Below are 22563 nucleotides of genomic sequence, written 5' to 3' on the forward strand. Positions count from 1 at the left end.
GATTTCACTTCCAGCCCACTCCTTCCCTTTCTGCCTTCTCTCTCCAGCTAAACTCCTAATTTTCCTGGTTATCCCATCCCACATTTCTTCCAGTCTAGCTTCCTCGTTTCCACAAGTTTCTGGAAGAGCACCTTGTCTGTGGTCTGTGAAGGTTGTTCTGACCTCCCCTCAAAATAATTCACTATTTCCCATCTTCTTACACCTTTGTAAATTCATTGTTTCGTCCTGGTTGGTGTTTATCGTTTGTACAGCGTGACTTCCTGAATCCAGATAACAGTGTTCTAGAGTCCTCTGTAAGACATGGATGATGGAGGACACAGCAAAAATTTCTCCTAACTTGTAGTGACTGACAGGGTGAGACAGGCTCCCTGCCTCGCTGGGTGGTGTGGACCGACAGGCTCACTGTCCAGCATGGGTGCCTCTGCTTTCACACCAGTGAGGCCACAGGTACCCAGGCAGGCCACAAATGTGCAGTCGTGTGAGTTTTCTCCCTTTCCTCATGCCAAAAAGGTATGAGACTTTTTATTTATGGATAATTCCTTTGTAAATGAGACAATTCCCTAATCTGGGGTTTGCCCGGCCTTTAAAGATTCTGAATTTAGAAATATTCATTAAAGCATGTTTCAGAGAAACATGGTTTTATGTTTCTATTCTCTTCATTGGACCATGTGTATAATGATAGAACTCAGGAATCAGCTGCTCATATGTCTATCTGTTAGAATGGGCCAACTTCATGCACAGCACAGGTGTAGTCCAGCAGTATCTGCAGACTAGTACATCCATGACGCTGACTCATAGGTGGCAAGCTTAACTCTCTGTGAAGGTGTGTGTGTGTGTGTGTGTGTGTGTGTGTGTGTGTGTGTGTGTGTGTTTACTTTGTGTGTGTGCATGAGGGGGTACTGAAGATTGAATTCAGGGACATTCTACCTCTGAGCTACATCCCCATCTCTTTTTATATTTTATTTTGAAGAAGAATCTAAGTTACAATGTGCTGTTGGCCTTGAAAGCCATCTTCATCTGCCTCAGTCATCTACCTCAGCCTCCCAAATCCTGAGATTACAGTCATGTGCCTTGTATCATATTTTTAAATATGTGAGAATGAGCTGGGCACAGTGGTTGCACACCTGTAATCCCAGTACTCGGGAGGCTGATATAATAGGAGGCTGACTTAAAGCAATGTAGTGAGATCCTGTTTCAAAATAAAAAATTAAAAGTGCTGGGGGTGTAGCTCAGAGGTAAAATGTCCCTGAATTCCATCCCTAGCACAAAAAAAGAATGATTGAGTTTCCAATTGGAAAACTAAAAGATCACCTTGTATCCCCAACCTCTCAAAGGTACAAGCACTAAACAGCCTGTCATCACATATAGCTTTGGATCTTTTTCAATAACATCTGAATACCCACAAAGGTCAGTAATTACAGTCTGTCTTCTCCAGCAGAGGGTGGATTAGCCTACAGAATATTCAAGGTTGATAAATGAAATAGTTTTCTCTTGTCTAACATCTTGGAAAGCCCTAAAGTTTCAGTGCCTGGAAAACCTGCAGTCTTATAGGGATGCCTTTACAATTGAGTAGCTTCATTCATCTGTCTCCTTTACTGGAAGATTCTTTCTACAGTGTCATTAGTTAGAAATAATTACAATGTACCAATAAAAGTATGAAAAAGAAAAGTGGAAGAAGATAGGGAAGGGAGAAGGGGAAGGGAAAAAGGAGGCTTGAGGAAGGTTACTTTCAGACCACATGATATTATATTTCTACATTCAGGTATCACTAACAACCTACTAGCATGGACAAGAAGGGAGGAATGCGTAAGGAGGACGGAGTTAGGAGAACCACTCCAAATGTTGTGTGTATATACAAATGTATCATTTTGAATATAACTATAATGTATAATATATAATGTATATTGCACCAATAAAATTCTTTTAAAAAGAAATGTTGGAATCTCGGCTTAGGGGTGTAAATTCACCCATCATTTGTGAGGGTTTCAATGGCTTCATAACATGAACTGTACATCTTGTGGCTAAATAAATGTCATTCCTCTAATGACTAAAGCCAAGTTTCAGATAAAAGTCTTTCAACCCAATTACATTATAAAACAAAATCTAGCCATAGTGCTATTTTCAATCAAAGGCAGTTGCCTAGGCATGAAAAGTAAAAATTGAGATTCACAGGGAGATTCAGCCTAATCTTACAGGATTCCCAGTCCGATTTGGTACGTGTAAAAGATTAGTGATTGAGATCTTATAAAGTTTTGATGATAAGTCAGTAACATTCATCTGTAGGCTAATGTCAGATATTTATTTAAAGTGATTATAATTTTCCTCAAAGAATAATCCACATATAATAAATATTAAAATATGAGGCCGGCTGGGATGGCGTACATTGTAATCCCTGCGCTTGGGAGGCGGAAACAGGAGGGTCGCGCTGGTTCGAAGCTAGCCGCGCTGGTTTAAGAGACCTTGTTTCCAAATAAAATATAAAATAGGTCTGGGAGTGTATCCCAGAGTTAGAAGGGTTTCCAGGAACACCAGTACAACAACAACAACAAAATAGACTGTACTATGATAAATTATGAAAGAGCTGATCCCCGAAACATATCTTACACAGTATTAAGATTTCCATAAGAACTTGTAAAGGATCCTATAAATGGTTTATACCTCACAGACATTACAGAAAAAGCCATTTACTTTCAAAGTTGATGTTACCAGAATGAGAGCCCTTTAACTGCCTCAGTGGATACCCTTGGAGACTGGCTCCAGAGGACTTTGGGTTACATGGATTATACCTTGGTGAATGGTGGTAATGAGGACCAGTTACTCATGGTACTTGGCCACATATAGACAGAGCCACCATTTGCCTATTTGGTGTTTCTGTCCCATGAGAAATGGTTTCTGGTACAACATGTTGCTTAGAGAGCACTAGGACTAGATTACGACCCTCCCTTGTATAACACAAATTGACAACCCTTTTCTAGTGGCTCTGAATTAAGATACTGTCTTTCTCTTTGTGTTTTATGATTGAGAAAAATACAGTGCAGATTTTTATTGTTGTTGTTTTGGTATTGGGGGTGACCCAGGGGCATTCTACCTTTGAGCTACACTCCTAGCCCTGCCCTATTATTTTACTTGAAAGTAGGGTCTCACCAAGTTGAAGAGGGCCTCAGTAAGTTGCCGAGGTTCTCCATGAAACTACAATCCTCCTGTCTCAGCCTCCCAAGCACTGGGATTACAAACATGTGCCACCATATCAAGCTACACAGAAAATTTTTGACCTGACCTGAACTCACAGAATTAGCTTGTATCGAACCAGGACACCAAGACTCCTTCATTTTCTACTTGACCATGCTGCCTTTAATTAAAAAATAAAAATGGGGGAAAAAAAACCTCTATTTACCCCAAGTGGCTGGGGTAGAACTGTTCTTTAGCACTCAGGAGTCCAGTGTGGATTTTCTCTGGCCCCACGACAAGGCTGGGAAGAAGCAGTATGTATCCAGTGTTCACTGGAACCTGCGATGCACTTCCCTGTTGTCGTGTTCATCATCATCTCTAACATTAATTTTTTTTTGTTTGGTTTGGTTTTTACTCTTGGCTTTTTACCCAGATATGAAATTGCTACATAATATGGTAATTCTACTTCTAAGTTTTTAAAGAACTACCATACTGATTTCTATAGTAGCTATACCATTTTTTATTTCTACCAGCAATATACAAGAATTTCAATTTTTCTACATCTTCATCAATACTTGTATTATTCTGTTTCATTAAAATTGGCTATCCTAATGGGTGTGTGGCAGTATCCCCAATGTATCTTTTATTTGTTTTAAAGATTTTTTAAATTTTTGGTGCATTGTAGTCATACATCTTAATGGAGTACAAGATAGTAGAGGCATACATGCACACATCACTCATTTAGCCCTTCCCCAATTCCCACCCCATACCCTCCTCCCCTCAACATTTTTTAAATGCTATCACTGCAATCTATTACTGGCTTTCAGTAAACATTCTTCTTTCTGTTTGTTGTTATTGTTGTTTATATGATGCTGGCAATTGAATCCAGGGCCTTGTACATGCTACACTAGTACCCTACTACTGAGCTGCACTCTTGGCCCTCAGGAAGCTCTGTGTGTGTGTGTGTGTGTGTGTGTGTGTGTGTGTGTGTGTGTGTGTGTGTGTTTAAGCTCAATGCTTATAATTTGTTCACTTAAGCTCTTTTGTTTTAGTAAAACAAAAATAGCACATCCCATTTCTACTTTGGCTTTATTCCATATACCTTTCAGTATGGCCAGCCTTTCTATTTTTATTTATGCTTTTTTCTTTTTCAAAGAATTAGAAAAACAGTGTTAAGAATCTTAAGTTTTGGTAGTGGTTCCTATCTTTCACATGTGTTTGAGAAGATGAAATGAGCAGGGAATGGTAAAGGACAGATGGCTTGTGTTTTGGAACTGAAGGAAGACACAGGAGTGGTCAAGACTAAATAGGATGAGATGAGAGAAGGTGAAATCACAGTGATAGAGAAGGGATATATTTAGGAATCAGAGTATAGGGCAGAAAATAGGAGCAAAATAAGTACTCCCAGAAAGGATTTAATGGCTCCATTCCTAGTCTTCTGAGGAACCGCCAAATAGATCTCCATAGTAGTAGTGGTAATTCACAGTTCCATCAACAGTGTAATAGAGTTCCCATTTCCCCACATCCTCACCAGCATTTATTATGTATTGTATTCTTAATGATTGCCATTCTAACTGGAGTTAGATGGAATCTCCGTGTGGTTTGATTTGCATTTCTGTGATTGCTAATGATGTTGAACATTTTTTCATATATTTTGGCCATTTGTATTTCTTTTGAGAAGTGTCAATCTCTAATCCAAATATGTGCCTTATTAGTGAATTGAACAAATACTTTCTGAGTAGCAATTTGGAATGATTTGTTCGTAGACCAACTGCCTTGTGGGAAAGATACCACAGTATTTAAAACTGAAATAAATGATTTTAGAGAAAAAAATTTGCTTGAGATATCCTTTCCTTTTTACCAAAATGTAATGGTCAGTGATACAGTGTCAGTAATATCCATATTATGGCACTGACGTGTGACCAACATATATTGCTCCCTTGGGATCATTTATTCAATAAGAATTCAGTAAGACCTGCTACTGTGCGTGTGTATGTGTGTGTGTGTGGGGGGGGGGTTACTGGAGATAGAACCCAGAGGCTTTCTATCTCCAAGCTACACCCTAAGTCCTATTTTTTATTCTTTATTTTGAAACAAGGTCTCACTGAGTTGCAAAGGACCTCACTAAGTAGCTGAGGCTGTCCGTGAACCACACTATCCTTCTGTCTCAGCCTCCCAAATACTGGGATTACAAGCATGCATCACCATGCCTGTCTAGTAGTTATTTTATATTGAAAAAACAGAGTCAATTCTACCCTCCCAGAGGTACCATACTAGTGAAAAGAGATACATGAAATAATTAAATATATAAACAAACATATATAGTTGTAATGATAATTTATGAAGAATGACTCAGGGCTCAAGGGGAGATTACTCACATGGGTGTAGGGCTGAGGATTTAAATTTTAAGCCAGGTTTTGATGGCTAACAGGGATTTAGTACTCAACAAATAGCAGAGGTAGACAGGTTGGGAATGTCCTAGAGGACAGCTCTGGGGCAAGAAGGAGCTCGTTACACTTGAGGGACTTAGAAGAAGGCCATTATGGCCAGAGCAAAAACAGAGAAGGGCACCCACTGGGATCAGGAATATACCTTAGGTAACAACATGAAGGTCATGTGCGGAATTGCCTAGAAAATAAATGGACAGCTATTAAAGAGCCTCATGTTGGCATGATGACAAAAGTGATGTACTGTTAAATCTCCTCGATAGAGAATGACAGCAGAGGGGCAGGAGAGGAGCCCAGGGCCTTGGGCTGTTGTAGCAATGTGGATGATAGGCAGTGACCATGTAGGCTGCGGACACTGTAGTCAGGGTATAAAGAAGTTTTAATTTGAGTTCCATTTTGGAGAGAAAAATTAGCAGGACTGAATTCAGATGAGTAGATAAATAATAGAATTTTCATCTTTAGATTCTAGCTCAACCATAGGTAAAACCATAAAATCATGAGTTAATGCTGAAAATTTTGTTCACCCATTCAATTATTTAATCATGTATTCACTCTGCAAACATTTTATTAAGCTCTTTGCCTTGTAAGGTACTGAAGATACAATGTCTCATTATCTGTGTGCTCTGCCTGAATGATCCTTACACCAGTGGTTGCTGAGCCAACATTTTGTATCTTAGAACATGTTGTGTAGGATCTTTCAGGGATCCTTTAGGGACCTTGAGGTGACGGGAAACTGGTGGGATTGGCACCCTGGTTACCACATTGACACGGTAGTGGTGCTGATTGACAGTCTTGCTGTGCTCGGAGACAGCCCTGATCAGCTACACTTCAGTCAGGACTCCAGGACATGAGTGGGACCCCTCCATGTCCAATTTCTTCCCAGTCTGTACACAAAATCCTTTGGACTACCCAGAGACCTCTGGCTGACCTTCTCTCAAAATACTGCCCCAGAGACAAGCTATTAAGGCAACCCCACCATGTTGTGTGTCCCCAATGTCCATGACTTCAGTCTCCTCATCTGTAAAAAGGAAGCAGCACTGGAGGCCACCTCGCAGGGTTGTGGATTACCACCTGCAGAGCACAGGCTGCCTGGGCCTGGCGTACGCATGGCAGCCCCACTCACTCAGGTGGCAGATTGGACAGCAGAGGTTCGCTCCTCACAGTCCTGGAGGCTGGAAGCCTAAGGTCAGGGCACCTGCGAGGTCATGTCCTAGGGAGAGCTCGCTTCTGTAATGCGCCGCCAACTTCTCCTTGCACCCTCATGTGGGAGACCTTCAGAGTTTGTTTTCAAAAAGCACCAATGCCATTCCTGAGGACTCGTGGCCTAATCACCTCTCACAGGCCCCATCTCAGTACCATCACATTGGAGCTTATATTTTAGCATATGAATTTAGGGCATGGAACACAAATAATTTCACTGCACACTGGTGGCACCCAGTGAATACCTGCTATCATCATTCAGCAGTATGGAGGGCAGCATGCTGGGCGCCGTGCAGATGGGTGTGTCTTCATCACGACTTCTGTGTTCATCACGACATGAGACGATACCAGTCACTCAAGTGCAAGGAAACAAATGAGTACAAAGTCAGATCTGTGGCGGTTTTTTGTCTAACTATTCAGTGGAGCCCTGCTGCCTCTGTGTATAACCTGGAACTTCAGGTCTGGAGGTCTCAGCTCACGAGGAAGGACTTGGCAATCTTCCCTGGGAAAGCTTCCTGTGTCCTGCGCAGGCTGGCCTGCTGCTGTTTTCTTGTTTCCAGCTGGCTCTGGCCTTAGGCTCCGGGCTTTCCCTCTGCCAGCTTGGGCACCTTGGATTCCACCAGCTGCTCAGCCTCATACTCAAAACTAGAATTGTGAAATTTTACAAATGTTTCACTCAAGATGAAACTACTTTATTTATTAATATACTTCTATCAGTTCATTATAATTTTATACCATAGGGAGGTTTAGTGTGATACAGACCTACATGCACACAGCACTTGGTGTGATTCTCTCTGGATCCCAACCCTTTCCTTTCTTCCCCATATATGTTAGTAAGACTGGTAGTAGCACCTTCAATATATGGACATGCATAAAGGAGGCTTGATGAAACTACTTTTGGCCACTTCTGATATAAACTCCAAATGTATAAACTAGAAACAAAAGTACAATTCATTCTGTAGGAAAAGCTCATGTGAATCAAAATTTCTATAAATAACAAAAATGACAATAAAATATTTACCTTTCTGATATGTGGAATCTCATATTTTCACTGTGCTAGATTTTATTTATTTCCTATAAGCCTAAACCTTCAGACAGATTTATAGTTTTTACTCTCTTTTTTCTTTAGGAAAAAAGAGAATAGGAAAGAGAATAATAACTGGCTGTCTTGGGAACATACTCTCCTTTGATGATGTTTTAGAATGTAATTAAGCCAAAAAGCAAACAAGGAAACAGAGCGGAAACTGTCTTAGAGTGAACTTCTGTAATGGTCATAGCCAGAGCCTACACTTTTGCTTGCTTCTCCAAAAGATTTATGCTCTCACACTTCTAGAAAGATTGCCCACTAGCTGCTGGAGGCTGCAGTGTGGTGGTGAGAGCATGGGCTTTGGAGCCAGGGGAGCCACCTAAAGGTGTGTAATCTTGGGCAAGTTACTTCAGGTACTTGGACTTTCATTTTCTCAGCAGCACCTCAGAGGGTAAGAGTGGGGTTTGTGAGTTACTGTAATGCTTTGTACACTATGTGAACATTGTAAGCTCTCAGCAAATATTAGGTAAAACCCCAAAGCTGAAATTTCCTTTTAAAATCATGCCACAGCAGAGGAAGAAATAGCTCATAATTACATGTTAAAATGGTCCCTTTCACTAATAATAAAAAGTTCATATTAAGATAACATAACATTTTTACAATTAGGTAGCTATTTCTGTTTATGATTTAACAACTATTTAATAACTTGTACCTGTAGGGACCTTGACAGTGTTTGGGGTACAACCACTTTTGGAAGGCAATTTACCCTGTTTTCCTGACAAAATTGTAAATGTGGGCACTCTTTTAGGGAGGAGGGATACTGGACATTGAACCCCAGGGGCATTCTCTCACCTTCACCTTCAAGCCCTTTTAATTTATATTTTATTTTGAAACAGGGTCTTGCAAAGTTGCCATGCTTTACCCTAGAACCTTCAATCCTACTGTCTCAGCCTCCCAAATACCAGTATTACAGACATGTGCCACCATGTCTACCTGTGGTTACTCTTTCATACAGAATTTTTACTCATAATATGCAAATATATGTGTGTGCTCTTGCATATCTTGGAAAGATATGCAAAGAGGCTGTGCATAGTGAATATACTTGTGATCCCAGTGCTTGGCAGGCTGGGACAAGAGGATTGCAGTAACTTAGACCCTATTTCAAAACAAAAAATAAAAAGTGCTGGGATGTATCTGAGAAATAGAATGCCTCTTGGCTCACTCCCTAGTACAGAGAGAGAGGGGGAGGGAAGGGGAGAGAAAGAGAGGGAAGGAGGAAGGGAGGGAGGGAGGGAGGGAGGGAGGGAGGGAGGGAGGGAGGGGACAAGAGAGGCAAAAGATAAGCAAAGAGATCCATTTTCTGCTCACTCGTATGCAGTGGCCAGGTCGTGTACTATCTCTTTTTGTTTGGCAAATTTTTCTAAAGTATGCCATTCATTTCTTTTTTCAGTTAACATCTAGAGAACTAAAATGAAGACTTTTGTAGAAACCATTTTCTGTAAAAGATAATGCTGAATATATTTATGACATCTAGAACAATTGTGACCTCAGGATTTAGTAATATAGTCAAACAGAAAAGATAGAAATGTTTAGATAAACAAAGAGATTTGGCTGTTAGAAAAACTAAGTATTATAATGTTCTAAAATGTCTTGATCATTTAAAAAACAATCTGAGCCAGGCATGGTGTCATATGCCTGCAATCCCAGTACTTTGGAAGGCTGAGACAAGAGATTCACAGGTTCACAGCCACCCTCGGCTACTTAGTGAGACCTTGTTTAAAAATAATAAAATAGTTCTGGGGTGTAGCTCAGAAGTAGAGTGTCTCTGTGTTAAATCCCCAGTACCCACACACACAGAGAATAATAATTCAATAAAACAATTCTATGTGGAAATTAGGTGCAAACCTATTAATGCCTAATTTTAAAAATGTGATATGTTTGTCTTCACAGAGTTACTGGAGGTGAGCTGTTTGAAGACATAGTGGCAAGAGAATATTACAGCGAAGCTGATGCCAGGTAAGTGACTTGCCCTGGGCAAGATACAAGATTCATCATTCAAGTGACCCTTCTTTGATAAACATACAGGCATCGTGACACTTAGGATTCATGAGAATCTTATGATACCATCTTGGATTTCTTATTCTGATAAGTCTCTCTTAATTGAAGTATTTCTAATGATCTCCAGGACGATTCTTAGAAAAAAATTCCGTGGATCTGATATAGGTTTAATTTTTATCAGGTCTCGGTTGGGATAGCCATGTTCCAAGGGCAGTTGGTGACTGCTAGCTGGACAGAGCAGGTAGAGACTTATTTCCATCATCATGTGGCGTTCCACTGAACAGCCCATCTCGAACAGAAGCAGAAACACACCCCCAAAGCCTCAGGAGCCTCTTTAAAGCATTATTGGATATTAACTCTTTGGAAATTTCACTAAAACCTTCAGAACTCCAACATGAAAAATATTTATTCAGGTATTTCAGAGAGTTTAAGAGTAGGTTCTCAATCTTGTTAATTGGCAATATCTTCACAGACATTTTATAAAAGGCTAATATTTACTCTTTTAAAACTTCCAAGGCAAGCTAGGAGTGGTGGCGCATGCTTGTAATCCCAGCATTTGGGAGACTGAGACAGGAGGATCGCAGTTCACGGACAGCCTCAGCTACTTAGTGAAGCCCTCCGCAACTTAGTGAGACCCTGTTTCAAAATAAAGAATAAAAATTAGGGCAGGGGGTGTAGCTCGGAGGTTGAATGCCCCTGGGTTCCATTCCCAGACCTGCAAAATGAATAAATAAACAGACAAACAAATAAATAAGTAAAACTTCCAAGGCTACCCAAAGCAATATTTTTGAGTGACATAACATTAATCTACTTGCTTAGATATTACTTAGTCTGTATTGTATTAATTTTCCACAACATTCCTTATACATTCTGCAGTTGTCACTTACTTTGAAAAAAATCTTATCAAGAGCAACTAGTAATGTAAATGAGAAGCTATTAACATTCAGTTACTGGCTTTCTGCCCCAGTTTTCTATTGCTCTCAAAGTTTTCCACAGCCATGCCAACCAACAATTGAGATCCCCCACCACTCATAAGTAGCATATGCATGCACAAGCTTGTATCTAAGTTTCTAATTTTTCATGGCTTAATGCTATTGTTAATGGCATTCTGTGAAGCTATCTATACATGACTACATTCTGATTTCTTAATGAAATTTTTACTTCCAAAGCCAAAAAAGGAAATTCAGTATCACTTATGCTTAGTGAATCACCAATTGTTCAATTTACCTCAAATCCTCATTTTAAACTCCTGAAAAATGATGGCCCGAGCGTAGGCCTGGAGTAGCTGTTCACCCAGGTGCTAAGAGGGAATAATAATTTTAATCAAAGTAGTAAACAAGTTAGGAAATTGTATCCATTTTTTCTTTTAAATTATGTTAAATATGCTATTATGTTTGAACAATATTGGTTCTAATTAAGATAGAAACTATTGTCACTGTGGAAAAGCCCTAAAGATAATAAGACAGACCCTATGGGTAAGATTATTTAATATGCATGCTTACATGAAGTTTCAGCATTAACCATAGGATAATTTTTAGGACAGGTCCCACACAAAATCAAGCAGAGGAAGCATTCTATCCAACTATAGGCATAAAGAAGAAATTCCTGAAAATATTTGTAAAAATCTGTTTTCTTACTAGCTCTCAAAAATTTAAGAATTGAGGAACTACAACAGGTGTGTCTTAATGGTAGAGAGCTTGCCTAGCATCTAGGAGGCCCTCATTTTGATCACTAGCACTAAAAACTAAAAAAAAAAAAAAAAAAAAAAAAAAACTCATTTAATAAATTTATCCTCACTAGTAAAATGTGGTGAATATGAATTACACTTTACTTCTTTATTTTCTATTATTATCTAGGCCAAATAAGTTAAACTTGTGGTTTGAGAAAAGAAAGAGGAATATTTATTTTAAAAGGTGTGTGAAAGGAGTTGGATTTGGTGGCACACGTATTTGGGAGGCTTGAGACAGGAGGATCACAGGTATGAGGACTAGCAAGTAGTGAGACTCATCAATCTAACAGGACCCTGTTTCAGAAATAAAAATAAAATAGACCTGGGCATATAGCTCAGAGGTAGATGCCCCCAGGTTCAATCCCAGTACCACAAGAAAAGGAGGGTTATGAAGTAAACAATGCTATAGAAGAAAAAAGAGTCATATGGTTTAAAAATAATAACCAGTACTCAAAAAAGCTACATATTCAACAATCACCAATATGAGAGATAACTTAGCGGTGCTGTTAATAGAGTTAGAGCTAGAAAATCATAAACATTTTATTAACATTGTAATAACTCAGAAGCTGGTTACTTTTTTAATTCAAGAATTATTTTGTACATTAAGTGATTGAAATGTTCTTACCAAACTGTTCTCTTCATCCCTAAGTTAAGAAATGTAGTTCTGTATATACTTGCATTTGAATTGCGCTGTGAACTTGTGAAAAATTCAATAGTGTGATATGTTTTACATGATTGTATGTCAAAAGGGTTCTTCTCTGCATCAGTTTGACATCAGAGAGCCTTTGTTAAGAATAGCATGTAATTTGAGTTTTTAGTAACAAGCAAAAGTTTTCCTTCCCTGAAGTGAATGGAAATAGGTTTAACAATTACCAATGCTACAGGGGATTTTAAATTATTTATTTGTTTATTTATTTATTAATTCATTAATTTATTTTTGCAAGCTCTCCAGCCCTTCCCTAGGGTATTTTTACACTGATGAGGGAGTTATTTAATGTTATGTGTTTTCTTTAAATTCTCCCTGCTTTTGGAGACTTGCATTAGTTTTCTTACTAACATATTATACAGGCAGCACCACTTTTAAGTCAGATGGTAAATGTGTCCCTCCTTCTTTTAACCCTTGTTTCACCTGCCACTTCATCTGTGTTTACCCTCTTGTTTCAACACCTATGTTTAATTGTGACCTCAGATTCTAAACAGTTTAGATGTGTATGAAAAATATCTAGACATTCTATATCTCTGGAGAATTTTTCCAAAACATTTTGGAAGTTAAAAGTTTTTCTTTCTGAATATGGAAATTTCAACTTGTGCATACAGATGATTTAATTCACAGACTTAAAATGAAAAAAACACAACTCAAATTGTTTTGTCTGAACATGTCACAAGTTCTATGTTGGATGTCATTTTTGTGAAACCCAGAATTAGCTTTATTCAGCATTATTTAATTCCAGTGTAATGCTAAAAAAGTGAAGAAAACATAATTTTTGTTTGTTTGTTTTGTTTGAACTTTCATTTTTTTTTGTATTCAATGTGATTATGTGCCTTTAAAATGTTCTCCCTTCCATTCTGCCCTTGTATCTTTGCAGTCATTGTATACAGCAGATTCTAGAAAGTGTAAATCATTGTCACCTAAATGGCATAGTTCACAGGGACCTGAAGGTCAGTATATGGAGTCCATAAATCTGAATCAAAGGAGTTTCTTTGTTTTTTTTCTGGGGAAAGGGCAGGGGGTGGGCATTTAAAATGTCTTTTTTTTTGCCTTTTTCAACTTTTCCTGAAATGAATAAATGATGAAATGTTAATGCATGACGCCTCTTTCAGTTTGCTCATCTACAGGCTAAATATACATCACAGTGAAAAGGAAAGGACAATAATAAGAAGACAGCCTGTTAAGTTTTCAAGCAATAAGCCATCGGATGCAGTGTGGGACAGGCTTTCCTGAATTCTCCAGTATTTGTCTGGAGGTCAGCCTGGCCTGTGATGTATGTCCGCCTGTAGATTTAAACACCACTTCTGTTCTGAGACCATGGGTTGCTGTAGCAGAACAACTGGTTGCACATTGCTCCATTTGAGTCTGACGAACCCTTAGCCAAGGAATAACAATTGCCAGCTAAATTAAAGCACAAGAAGTTAATGATTTATCAAAAATTCATTAGGCATTTTAATTTAACCTCAGTGATATCTACTAATGTATCCACCTTTACAAGAATACTGGAAAAGACAGAAGAGAGCAGGGAAACAGTTTTGTTCATGGGATGGAGGCAGAGCACAACTACTACAGAGATTCTACTTGTGTTCCAGTTCATTTTCTGGAAGAAGTTAGAACCAGAAAATGAGCTCTTAAACAGCATGAAATATCAAATGGATTTTTCTAGAACAAGCAGACCCACATTCTGGCTCACATCTGGCAAGATCCTGATTGTTCTGAGGTAGTAGTCACTCTACTTGAGCAATATGTTTATATTACTAAAGGAGTTAAAATACAACTCCAGTTGTCTTGCTAACTCTGCACTTTAACCCAGTCTCTCTGAGGGTATACAGACAGTGAGTGTAAGCTTGGAACTAACACACGCCCCCTGGTGTTTGCATGCAGTCATTGCATTCAGCAGATCCTGGAGGCTGTGCTACACTGCCATCAGATGGGCGTAGTCCATCGGGACCTGAAGGTGAGTAATGCCCTCGGAGAAGTTAAACCACCACTCAGTTCCTAATGACTGTTCAGCTGCAGCTATGCCTGTAAAGGCAAAAATATAAGCAATAAAGTTATTGCTTAACGTACACATTACCCAGGCATTTTTCTTCATCACAGTCTCTATCTAATCTCTCATCCAATACACACTTCAGGCATAAAATTCTTATCTATCCAGAGGAAAATAATTTCCTAGAATTAATAGTAAGTAGGTTTCTATATTCCCTTACTCCCAGGAATGTATATAACATTTGATGTAACTTTTAGTAGGACTGATGATCTAGTCTTTATTTTAAACTTGTTCAATTGACATTGGTCAAACACTTTATATTCACACTACATATACCTAATATTACATAAATAATGATCAAAATTATAAAGAGGTTGTTATGTAGACTTTTAGCCCAAATGATCAGGTGTCGCTTTGAACCAGGTTTTCATTCCCTACCACTGGTTCTGACCTCTTGGTTCCAAATCTATTTATATTCCTAAGAACCAAGATATTAGTGTCTTCTAAAAATATATCTTTAAAAAATATGTACTCAGATTATGTATATGTGACATATAATTTCATGTAAATGTCTTTTAATACTTTTCTAAGGCTTCACTGCTACCACTGATGAGAAATTTCGAGATCATTTAGAAATAAAATAGTTCAGAAGGAGACTATATTTTCATTTATTTCTGTTCCCTTCTCTCAGAATTCTAGTTTTACTTGTGGTTTTTCAGAGAAATAGTGAAAACCTAGAAATTTAAATGAAAGAAAACTTCAGGGTGGAGAAAATAGCAAATATACCATGTATCTCTAGTATAGTTTGACGCCTTTTTTTACAACCTCAAAGTTTTCCAGGTAATAAACAAAGGTAGCAAATTTAAAATGTTTAACACTGTATGCACTCAATAGAAGCCTAGACTGTTTTCACCTATGCAGACTTGCCTAGCTAGAATCAATTATAGATCTATATTCTACATCCATTTAGTGTTGCAGGAGAATATACTTCTAAATATCCACAGTTCATTAGATGATGATTTGTGAGCAAAATATTGCCCTGGTGTCCTAGAATTTTCTTTCAATTTCAGTTGATTCTGAGAATTTTAACTATATCTGCTAACACTTACTGAGTGTACCCATTAGGATAAAAGAAAAATATTATATTCCTCTAACAATTATGTCTTTGGAAGTGACCTCAAAAATTCCTTACCAGCTGGACAGCAGCATGAATTCCTTTTTATTACTTCTCAGAACTCACAGCACTACATCCCTTTTCAGTTAATATATATGGAGAAGCACAGTATTTGTGCTATTTTATCATATACTCTATTTGATAAATTTATTATTTGAAACATTATTCCATATGTTGTATAAATATAAGTGTACTTTAAGCAGGGTGTGGTGGCACATACCTGTAATCCCAGTTCTTAAGAGGCTAAGACAAGAGGGTAAAAGGCAGCCAGCTTCAGCAACTTAGCAACACCCTCCACAACTTAAAAATTAAATAAGGCTGGGAGTGTAGCTCAGAGGTAGAATGCCACTAATCTCCAGTAAAACACACACGGGCCAGGTGTGGTGGCACACACTTGTAATCCCCATGCTTAGGAGGCAGAGACAGGAGGATCGCACAGGTTCGAAGCCAACCTCGCTGGCTTAAGAGACCCTGTTTCCAAATAAAAAGTATAAAATAGGTCTGGGAGTGTAGCCTGGAGGTAGAAGGGCTTCCAAGAACCCCAGTACCACCAGAAACTAAAAAAATTTTTTTTAAATTTAAAAAAACCACACACAGACACACACCTCACACACCTCTTAAAGCAAAGCATGGTGATACATACCTATAATCCCAGCTACTTGAAAGGCTAAAGCAAGAGGATCACAAGTTCAAAGTTAGCCTCAGCCACTTTGTGAGACCCTGTCCCAAAATAAAATTAAACTGAAAATAGGGAGCTGAGAATGTAGCTCAGTGGTAGAGTGCCTGCCTGGCATGCACAAGGCCCTGAGTTCAATCCCCAGTACCAGAAAAGTAAAAAATAAAGCAAAGCATGAAAAATATGAATTCTCTTTCATGACCTTTAAGTTATATTTTGTGGGATCAAGAGAAGAGACTCCTGTAGCCATCTGGACTCAGCTGAGCCCTTTAGAGAAGCTTACTACCTAAAGAAATACCTACATTACTTATCTGATTTCTCTTAAAGGGAAAAGAATTTTTGCTCTTCATTCTTACTGTGACCTTGAGAAAGGGCAGAGATGAACTTTTGAGAGAACTTAATATATCTTCTATATTTGTCCTAGTGTCTGTCAGACTGAAGAGTCAGATACACTTTCACAGAGTCTAGTTCTCAGGCTTGCTTTAGCAGACCATTTCATAATCACACTAAGAGTCCCAACAGTGTGCTAGATCCTGGCCTTGTTTTGTCTCTTTTATGCCCACGATAATATGCTCCTCTGTTTGACAAATATCCTGCTTGCAGTAGCATACTTGCCAATATAAAATGAGGGGAAAATGAAATTAACTGCTAAAATGTATTACTAGGCTTTAAAGAAAGAGATTCCATTCTCTTCTTATATACGCTTTTTACTTCATATACTTTTATTTCCTTATCCCAACACCTAAGTTAGTTCATGCACAATTCAGATGTTTAATGCATATAGTTTAATTAGCCCATTTCAGTGAGATAGCAACACAGGAAATTGTGCTTATTGTCATTGTCAAAGGCACTTGTGAATATATGGGTGCTGAACAATTCATTTTTAATCTTCCCCTGGGACAATAGCAGTGTAATATAGAATATGACTCCATAATACCATGGGACTTTAACCTACCAAACACTTACAACATATCTCTTCAATTTAGGAAACAATGAAATTCAGCCGAAATGTATGCAAAGTATACATTTATAATATAAAGGCAATCACAACAGATTATTGATCATCTTAATAACTATTTGGATACCATAAAGAATATAGTATATCTTCACAATAAAGATCACCATTTGAATATTTGATTAATTACCTACCTTTGGAATCTGGGAGATGGAAAATTATCAGGACCTAGAAATAAGACTGAGGCACAGAAGTCAAGTTGAAGATGTTCCAGAAATAAGTAATTGGACAATGTCCAGGGTGGTGGAATATCAGCATAAAAAACCTCAGAGGGCATCAAGTAGCCCCCCAGGAGATACATGAACTACAGTCTTTTGCCTGAGATGCATCTAGTGGCTAATTGATGTATATCCAAGTAGAACTGGAGAGATCTAGCAGTGATGATAAAATTATACTACTATATGTAATTTACTATATATAGTAAATATACTATAATTAGGGATAGGACTATAGACTTTGGGAGGACCTGGATCAAAGACGGGCCTTACAGTAATAAAAAGTGGCAATAGCTGCCATTATTACCAGTTCCCATGTACCCTACCCTGTTATATGAATCTCCTCAGCAAGTTTATGAAGAAGACACTGGGATTGTCCCCACATTATCTAGGAAAAAATTGATAACCACTAGTGAAATAACTCAGCCAAGGTCACTCAGCAAATAAAATTTGTGCCCTGGCAATTTGGTTCCAAGTCTGTATGCTTAATCACTATCACTTCTCAAGTCAGTTAAGTGAATTGAAAAGTTTTTCAGAGATCAAAGAATAAGGCAAATAAGAACTGATGTATAAAGTAAAACTCTTGTGTTTAGGAAATTAGTAAGGTAGCACTGAGCAACAGAATTTGGGAAATGAAACAATAAAAATGAAGCCGGGCGTGGTGGCGCATGCTTGTAATTCCAGCATTCGGGAGGCTGAGAACGGAGGATCAAGGTTCATGAACAGCCTCAGCTACTTAGTGAGCCCCTCTGCAACTCAGTGAGACCCAGTTTCAAAATAAAGAATAAACAATAGGGCAGGGGGTGTAGCTTCGAGGTTGAATGCCCCTGGGTTCCATCCCCAGAACCGTAAAAAAACAAAAAGAAAAAAAATAAAATGCATTTGTTATGTTTAATTTAGACCACATGAAGACAAACAATTTGAGGAACTTAAAACTAGGCAGTTTATAAGAAGCAGAGTACTATAACTCAGTGCTGGATATTTGTGAACTCTACCAAGTGCTATGTGCATGTAGGTCACTGCCTACATGATTTACATTGTGATGTGATACTATAATGCACCAATACAAGCATATTAAAAAATATATAAAAAGGGGAAAACAAGTATTCATCAGATAATTCTTGGCTAGTAGCTGAAACACTGTCTCAGCTGTAGGCAGGCATTATAAAGCAAAACAGGTTCAGGATTTAAGGACATGGAGCCCTTTGGATCATGGAGTAAAGGTATGTAGAAAACATATTGGTAAAGTTTCTCCTAGAAAGGAGGATGACAAGTCCTGCCTCCTGAAGAATATTAGGACAAAGAAGTTTCAGTAACAAGTGATGATTCTTGATAGCACAACAAATAAAGGAATGTCAGGTCTAATGTATACTTTCATGTAAAAACTTATAGAATACATTTTTTATGAATCAGTGGACAAAAGTAAAAGGAAATAATTATATATCTATGCTTTTTCAAATAACTATATTTTACACAAATTAGTAAGATTTCTCCAGTTTCAATATATCAGAAATGGTTACTACTATACTTCATGAATAGCAGTTTGGATAGGAGGTTTCATAGACAAGATTGAATCTGTTACTAACAAATCAACAACCTATAAATCACCTCAGCAGACAACCCTGCCTTTTTTGTCTCCTTCTGAATAACAATTAATAAAAATATTTTAAAAATTAGATGGATAGATGGGTAAATAGATCAATAAACATTTTAATGAAGAGTAATTCTGGAGACATTAATGGGGGAAATTTATTAAGATTACTTCATAGGAATAAATTAATTAACTTACCAGAGTAGAAAGAAATGAGTTTTCTTGGGTAAGAAAATGATGAGACACATTTAGTAAAATCTTTGTTAACTGTAGGTAGTAGATATATTAAATTGTGACTTACACATTTTGAGTACTTATAAAACCACAAGTATTCTACATTTATCAGAATGATCTTTAGATAAAAGTTTATAGGGTATATAATCGTTACATAAAGTACATGTATTTTGGAAACAAAACTGTGTATATGAAAAATTTAATAATTCACTTAGTCAGTCTAGTGTTTATTGCTGCTTCATGTGACCATAAGGAAACTTAGCATACTGCATAGGAGTTCCACTCTGGTTCTTGCAGTCTACCTGATTGAAAGATCAGTGTATGCTGATAAAGAAAATCAAAAAACAGGAATGGAATACAAAGTGATTCTTATGCACCGCTCACTTGTGCATGACTAAAGAAGTAATACTTCCTGAATAAAAACTTAAGCACAAGGGTCAGCTTGAAACTCCCTTTGCTAAATACAAGAATTCAGGCATTTATTAAAATAAACAAATAAAAGCCAAAATCAGCTTTGATAATACCTCATCTGGCCAAAAAATAAAAAAACTATACCAACATATCAAAGAAGAGAATGGTTAACAACCTACTGAAATATTGAGATTTTAATAATAGAGGAAAGAAATATTAAAAATTTTTGGTCCCAAAAATAATACCCAAAGGAATATAAAATATTGAATACTATAATAATAATAAAGTTAAGTACCTGCTATTTTATAAAACACACATGATTTCACATACTAACTCCTAATAGTTGAGTCTTACTGAGTAGACAGTTGTCCCATACCTGGCCATGATAGAAATAATGTAATACCCAAAGGAATATAAAATATCGAATACTATAATAATAATAAAGTTAAGTACTTGCTATTTTATAAAACACACATGATTTCACATACTAACTCCTAATAGTTGAGTCTTACTGAGTAGACAGTTGTCCCATACCTGGCCATGATAGAAATAATGCTGAAGATTGTTGTAGCTTAATAAACATAATACTAACTAGAGGAGCAAGATTAAAACTATGTCTTTTTCATACATTTTTTTGTTCAGATATTGACAGTAAATACTTTTGAGCATCTCAGACTTTTCTAAAATATCTACCACATTGAATATCTTTTGGAAATGAAACATTCCTATACCATCAGGAAGATTTCTTCATAATCTCATCTCCAGAAGGAAGGAATTAGGAAATCTAGTACTAAGTTTTGACCTGATCTCTTTGGACCTCCTGACCTCCCTACCTTTAGATGCTGAGGAGGTTGCCTTATCTCCCAGGTATCTTTCAGTTCTGATTCCAGAACTTGCCTAGGCACTTTCAGACATTTGAAGAGTTTCAAGAAAATCTTGAATCATATTGAAAGAAATTTCCATTATACCCATGTGGAAATACAGAACAAAACTTGCAAACAGTTGCTGTTGCTTACAGCTGATGTGCTATCAATGGTTAACACCGAGACCAGATATCATGGAAAATGCTGCACCATTAGGAAGCAATGGAGTGGAGAAGAAACCTATGCATGAGAATGTCAGTAGAAATCTGTTTAAATACCATCATAAGAATTTGGAGATAATCTCAATATATAAAGACGAATACAATAGCTTCATTTAAGTTAATATCATCAGTATTGACACTTCTCAAGTTCTGAACATTCATTATAAATACTAAATATTCTACACCCTGAAATGGCCAGCTGTACGGACTGTAATAACTAATCACTGAGGTGTATATTGTCCCTTCAATGGACAGAGCTCCTAGGATAAAATGTCAATGGATTTTTATCATTTTATAGATAGTTTTATGATATAACTTAGTAGCCCTATAATGTTCCTTTGAGAGATGAAGGAGCTAATTAATCAGATCCAAGAGTCTGTGAATTGCCCAACTCCACAGACTCAGAGTTAGGGCCAGGAAACAAGCCCAGAGATTCACATTGTTTCTCTTTCATCATGCTACCTACTTCTCTCATGCTGCTATGCCTCGTGGTCAGCTAGCTCATTGGAAGACCTGTGTTTCTCAACTCACTTGTCTCATTCATCTTAGAAATCAAAGTAGTAGATACTAGCAAATAAGCATGTGGTGGTGAGCCTTCCAGAAGAACAGCCACTGATTAGCTGAGAAGTTCTACTCTCTCCACTTTGGTGAAATACAGCTAGAAGTTTTCTTCCTTTCTTTTGCCATTTTGGAATTTGAACTACCCTACTTGGCAATAAATTTGCAGTATGACAAATTCAAATTTTGAGAAGGCTGCATGTGTAGTAGTGATTCAACAAAATCAGAGGAAATGTGCCTGTCTTCATTTATATAAAGTGCTTTAGAACTTCTTGGTGATTAAGCCTCTAAAATCCTCATGGAACATGATCACATATCTAATTGATATGTTTCAAAGTGTTATATAGAAGTCACAATTGTGTGATATATTTAAGGTTTTATTGGATTAAGATTTTATTGGAGATAAAACATTAAAAAGCAAATCTAATTAAAGTCAACAATAATCCTCATTTTTAGATTTTATTCAATAATTCTGTATTTTAGGTTTGCCTAAAAATAGACATAACTGTGTAACCATTTAGAGCTATTAATTTTTAAATTTGTACAATCCCCTTGAAATAGCTCTGCCTTTTTCTGTACATAACTGCAGCTGAACAGTCTTCATGGGTATAAGGTGAAACATAGATCCAGATGGATTTATTATTTTCCTGGATGACTCACAAGGCCCTAGAGTCAGGTCTTCCAGGTCATCTCTAGTTAGGAATCTTTGACCCAGTCACTCAGAGGTCCTATGTGAGAAAACTCCAGGATGTCCCATTTTTTTCTGAATGAACTGGGACTTGGTATGTAAGAGCACAGTGCACACAAACTGCCCAAAGTCTTTTCAATTTAGTGATAAGAGTAAAATACATTAGACTTATTAAAAGTTTACTCACTCATGTTACTGGCATTTGCTTAACAAACATCAATGCCATTCAACTCAAAAGTCCTTAAATGGTTATGATTTCTTAAGTGACTGGAACATTTTTCTACAATGAGTCTGAGGTTGACACAATAGGTCATATATGGACCAGCAGACACCTCTGAAATATCAGTGCTTTTGAGGGAAAAGATCACAAAGTAATAGAATCAACTGTTGCCTTTATTTTGATGTGGTTAGTCCAAGTGACTTATTTCATAAATTAAGAGTTGGAAATTATGTCTTAGTTAAATTAGAAAATGCATTAATATAGTGAGCCACAAATTGTACTTGTGAAAGTAAAATATAAATCTGGTGTGGTCATGCACACCTGTAGTCCCAGTATTTGGGAGGCTGAGATAGTAGAATGTGAGTTCAA

The 22563-nt window shown here is 37.4% G+C and overlaps 1 protein-coding gene across 20 annotated transcripts in view; it reads left to right on the forward strand.

Moving 5' to 3' along the window:
- Positions 1–22563, forward strand: part of CAMK2D (calcium/calmodulin dependent protein kinase II delta) — a gene marked incomplete at both ends in the record, with an annotated part of 339011 nt that overhangs the window by 229238 nt on the left and 87210 nt on the right. For 12 of the 20 annotated variants that reach the window (XM_080697513.1, XM_080697528.1, XM_080697516.1 and 9 more), the window contains 2 exons: positions 9793–9858; positions 13216–13288. In XM_080697513.1, the coding sequence (XP_080553639.1) occupies positions 9793–9858; positions 13216–13288 (139 nt within the window). Of the gene's footprint in view, positions 1–9792; positions 9859–13215; positions 13289–14222; positions 14296–22563 lie in introns of all 20 variants that reach the window. The other 8 variants (XM_080697524.1, XM_080697527.1, XM_080697531.1 and 5 more) reach the window with 1 other exon arrangement.

Source organism: Muscardinus avellanarius, assembly GCF_963383645.1.
Source record: "Muscardinus avellanarius genome assembly, chromosome: 6".
Lineage (NCBI taxonomy): Eukaryota > Metazoa > Chordata > Mammalia > Rodentia > Gliridae > Muscardinus > Muscardinus avellanarius.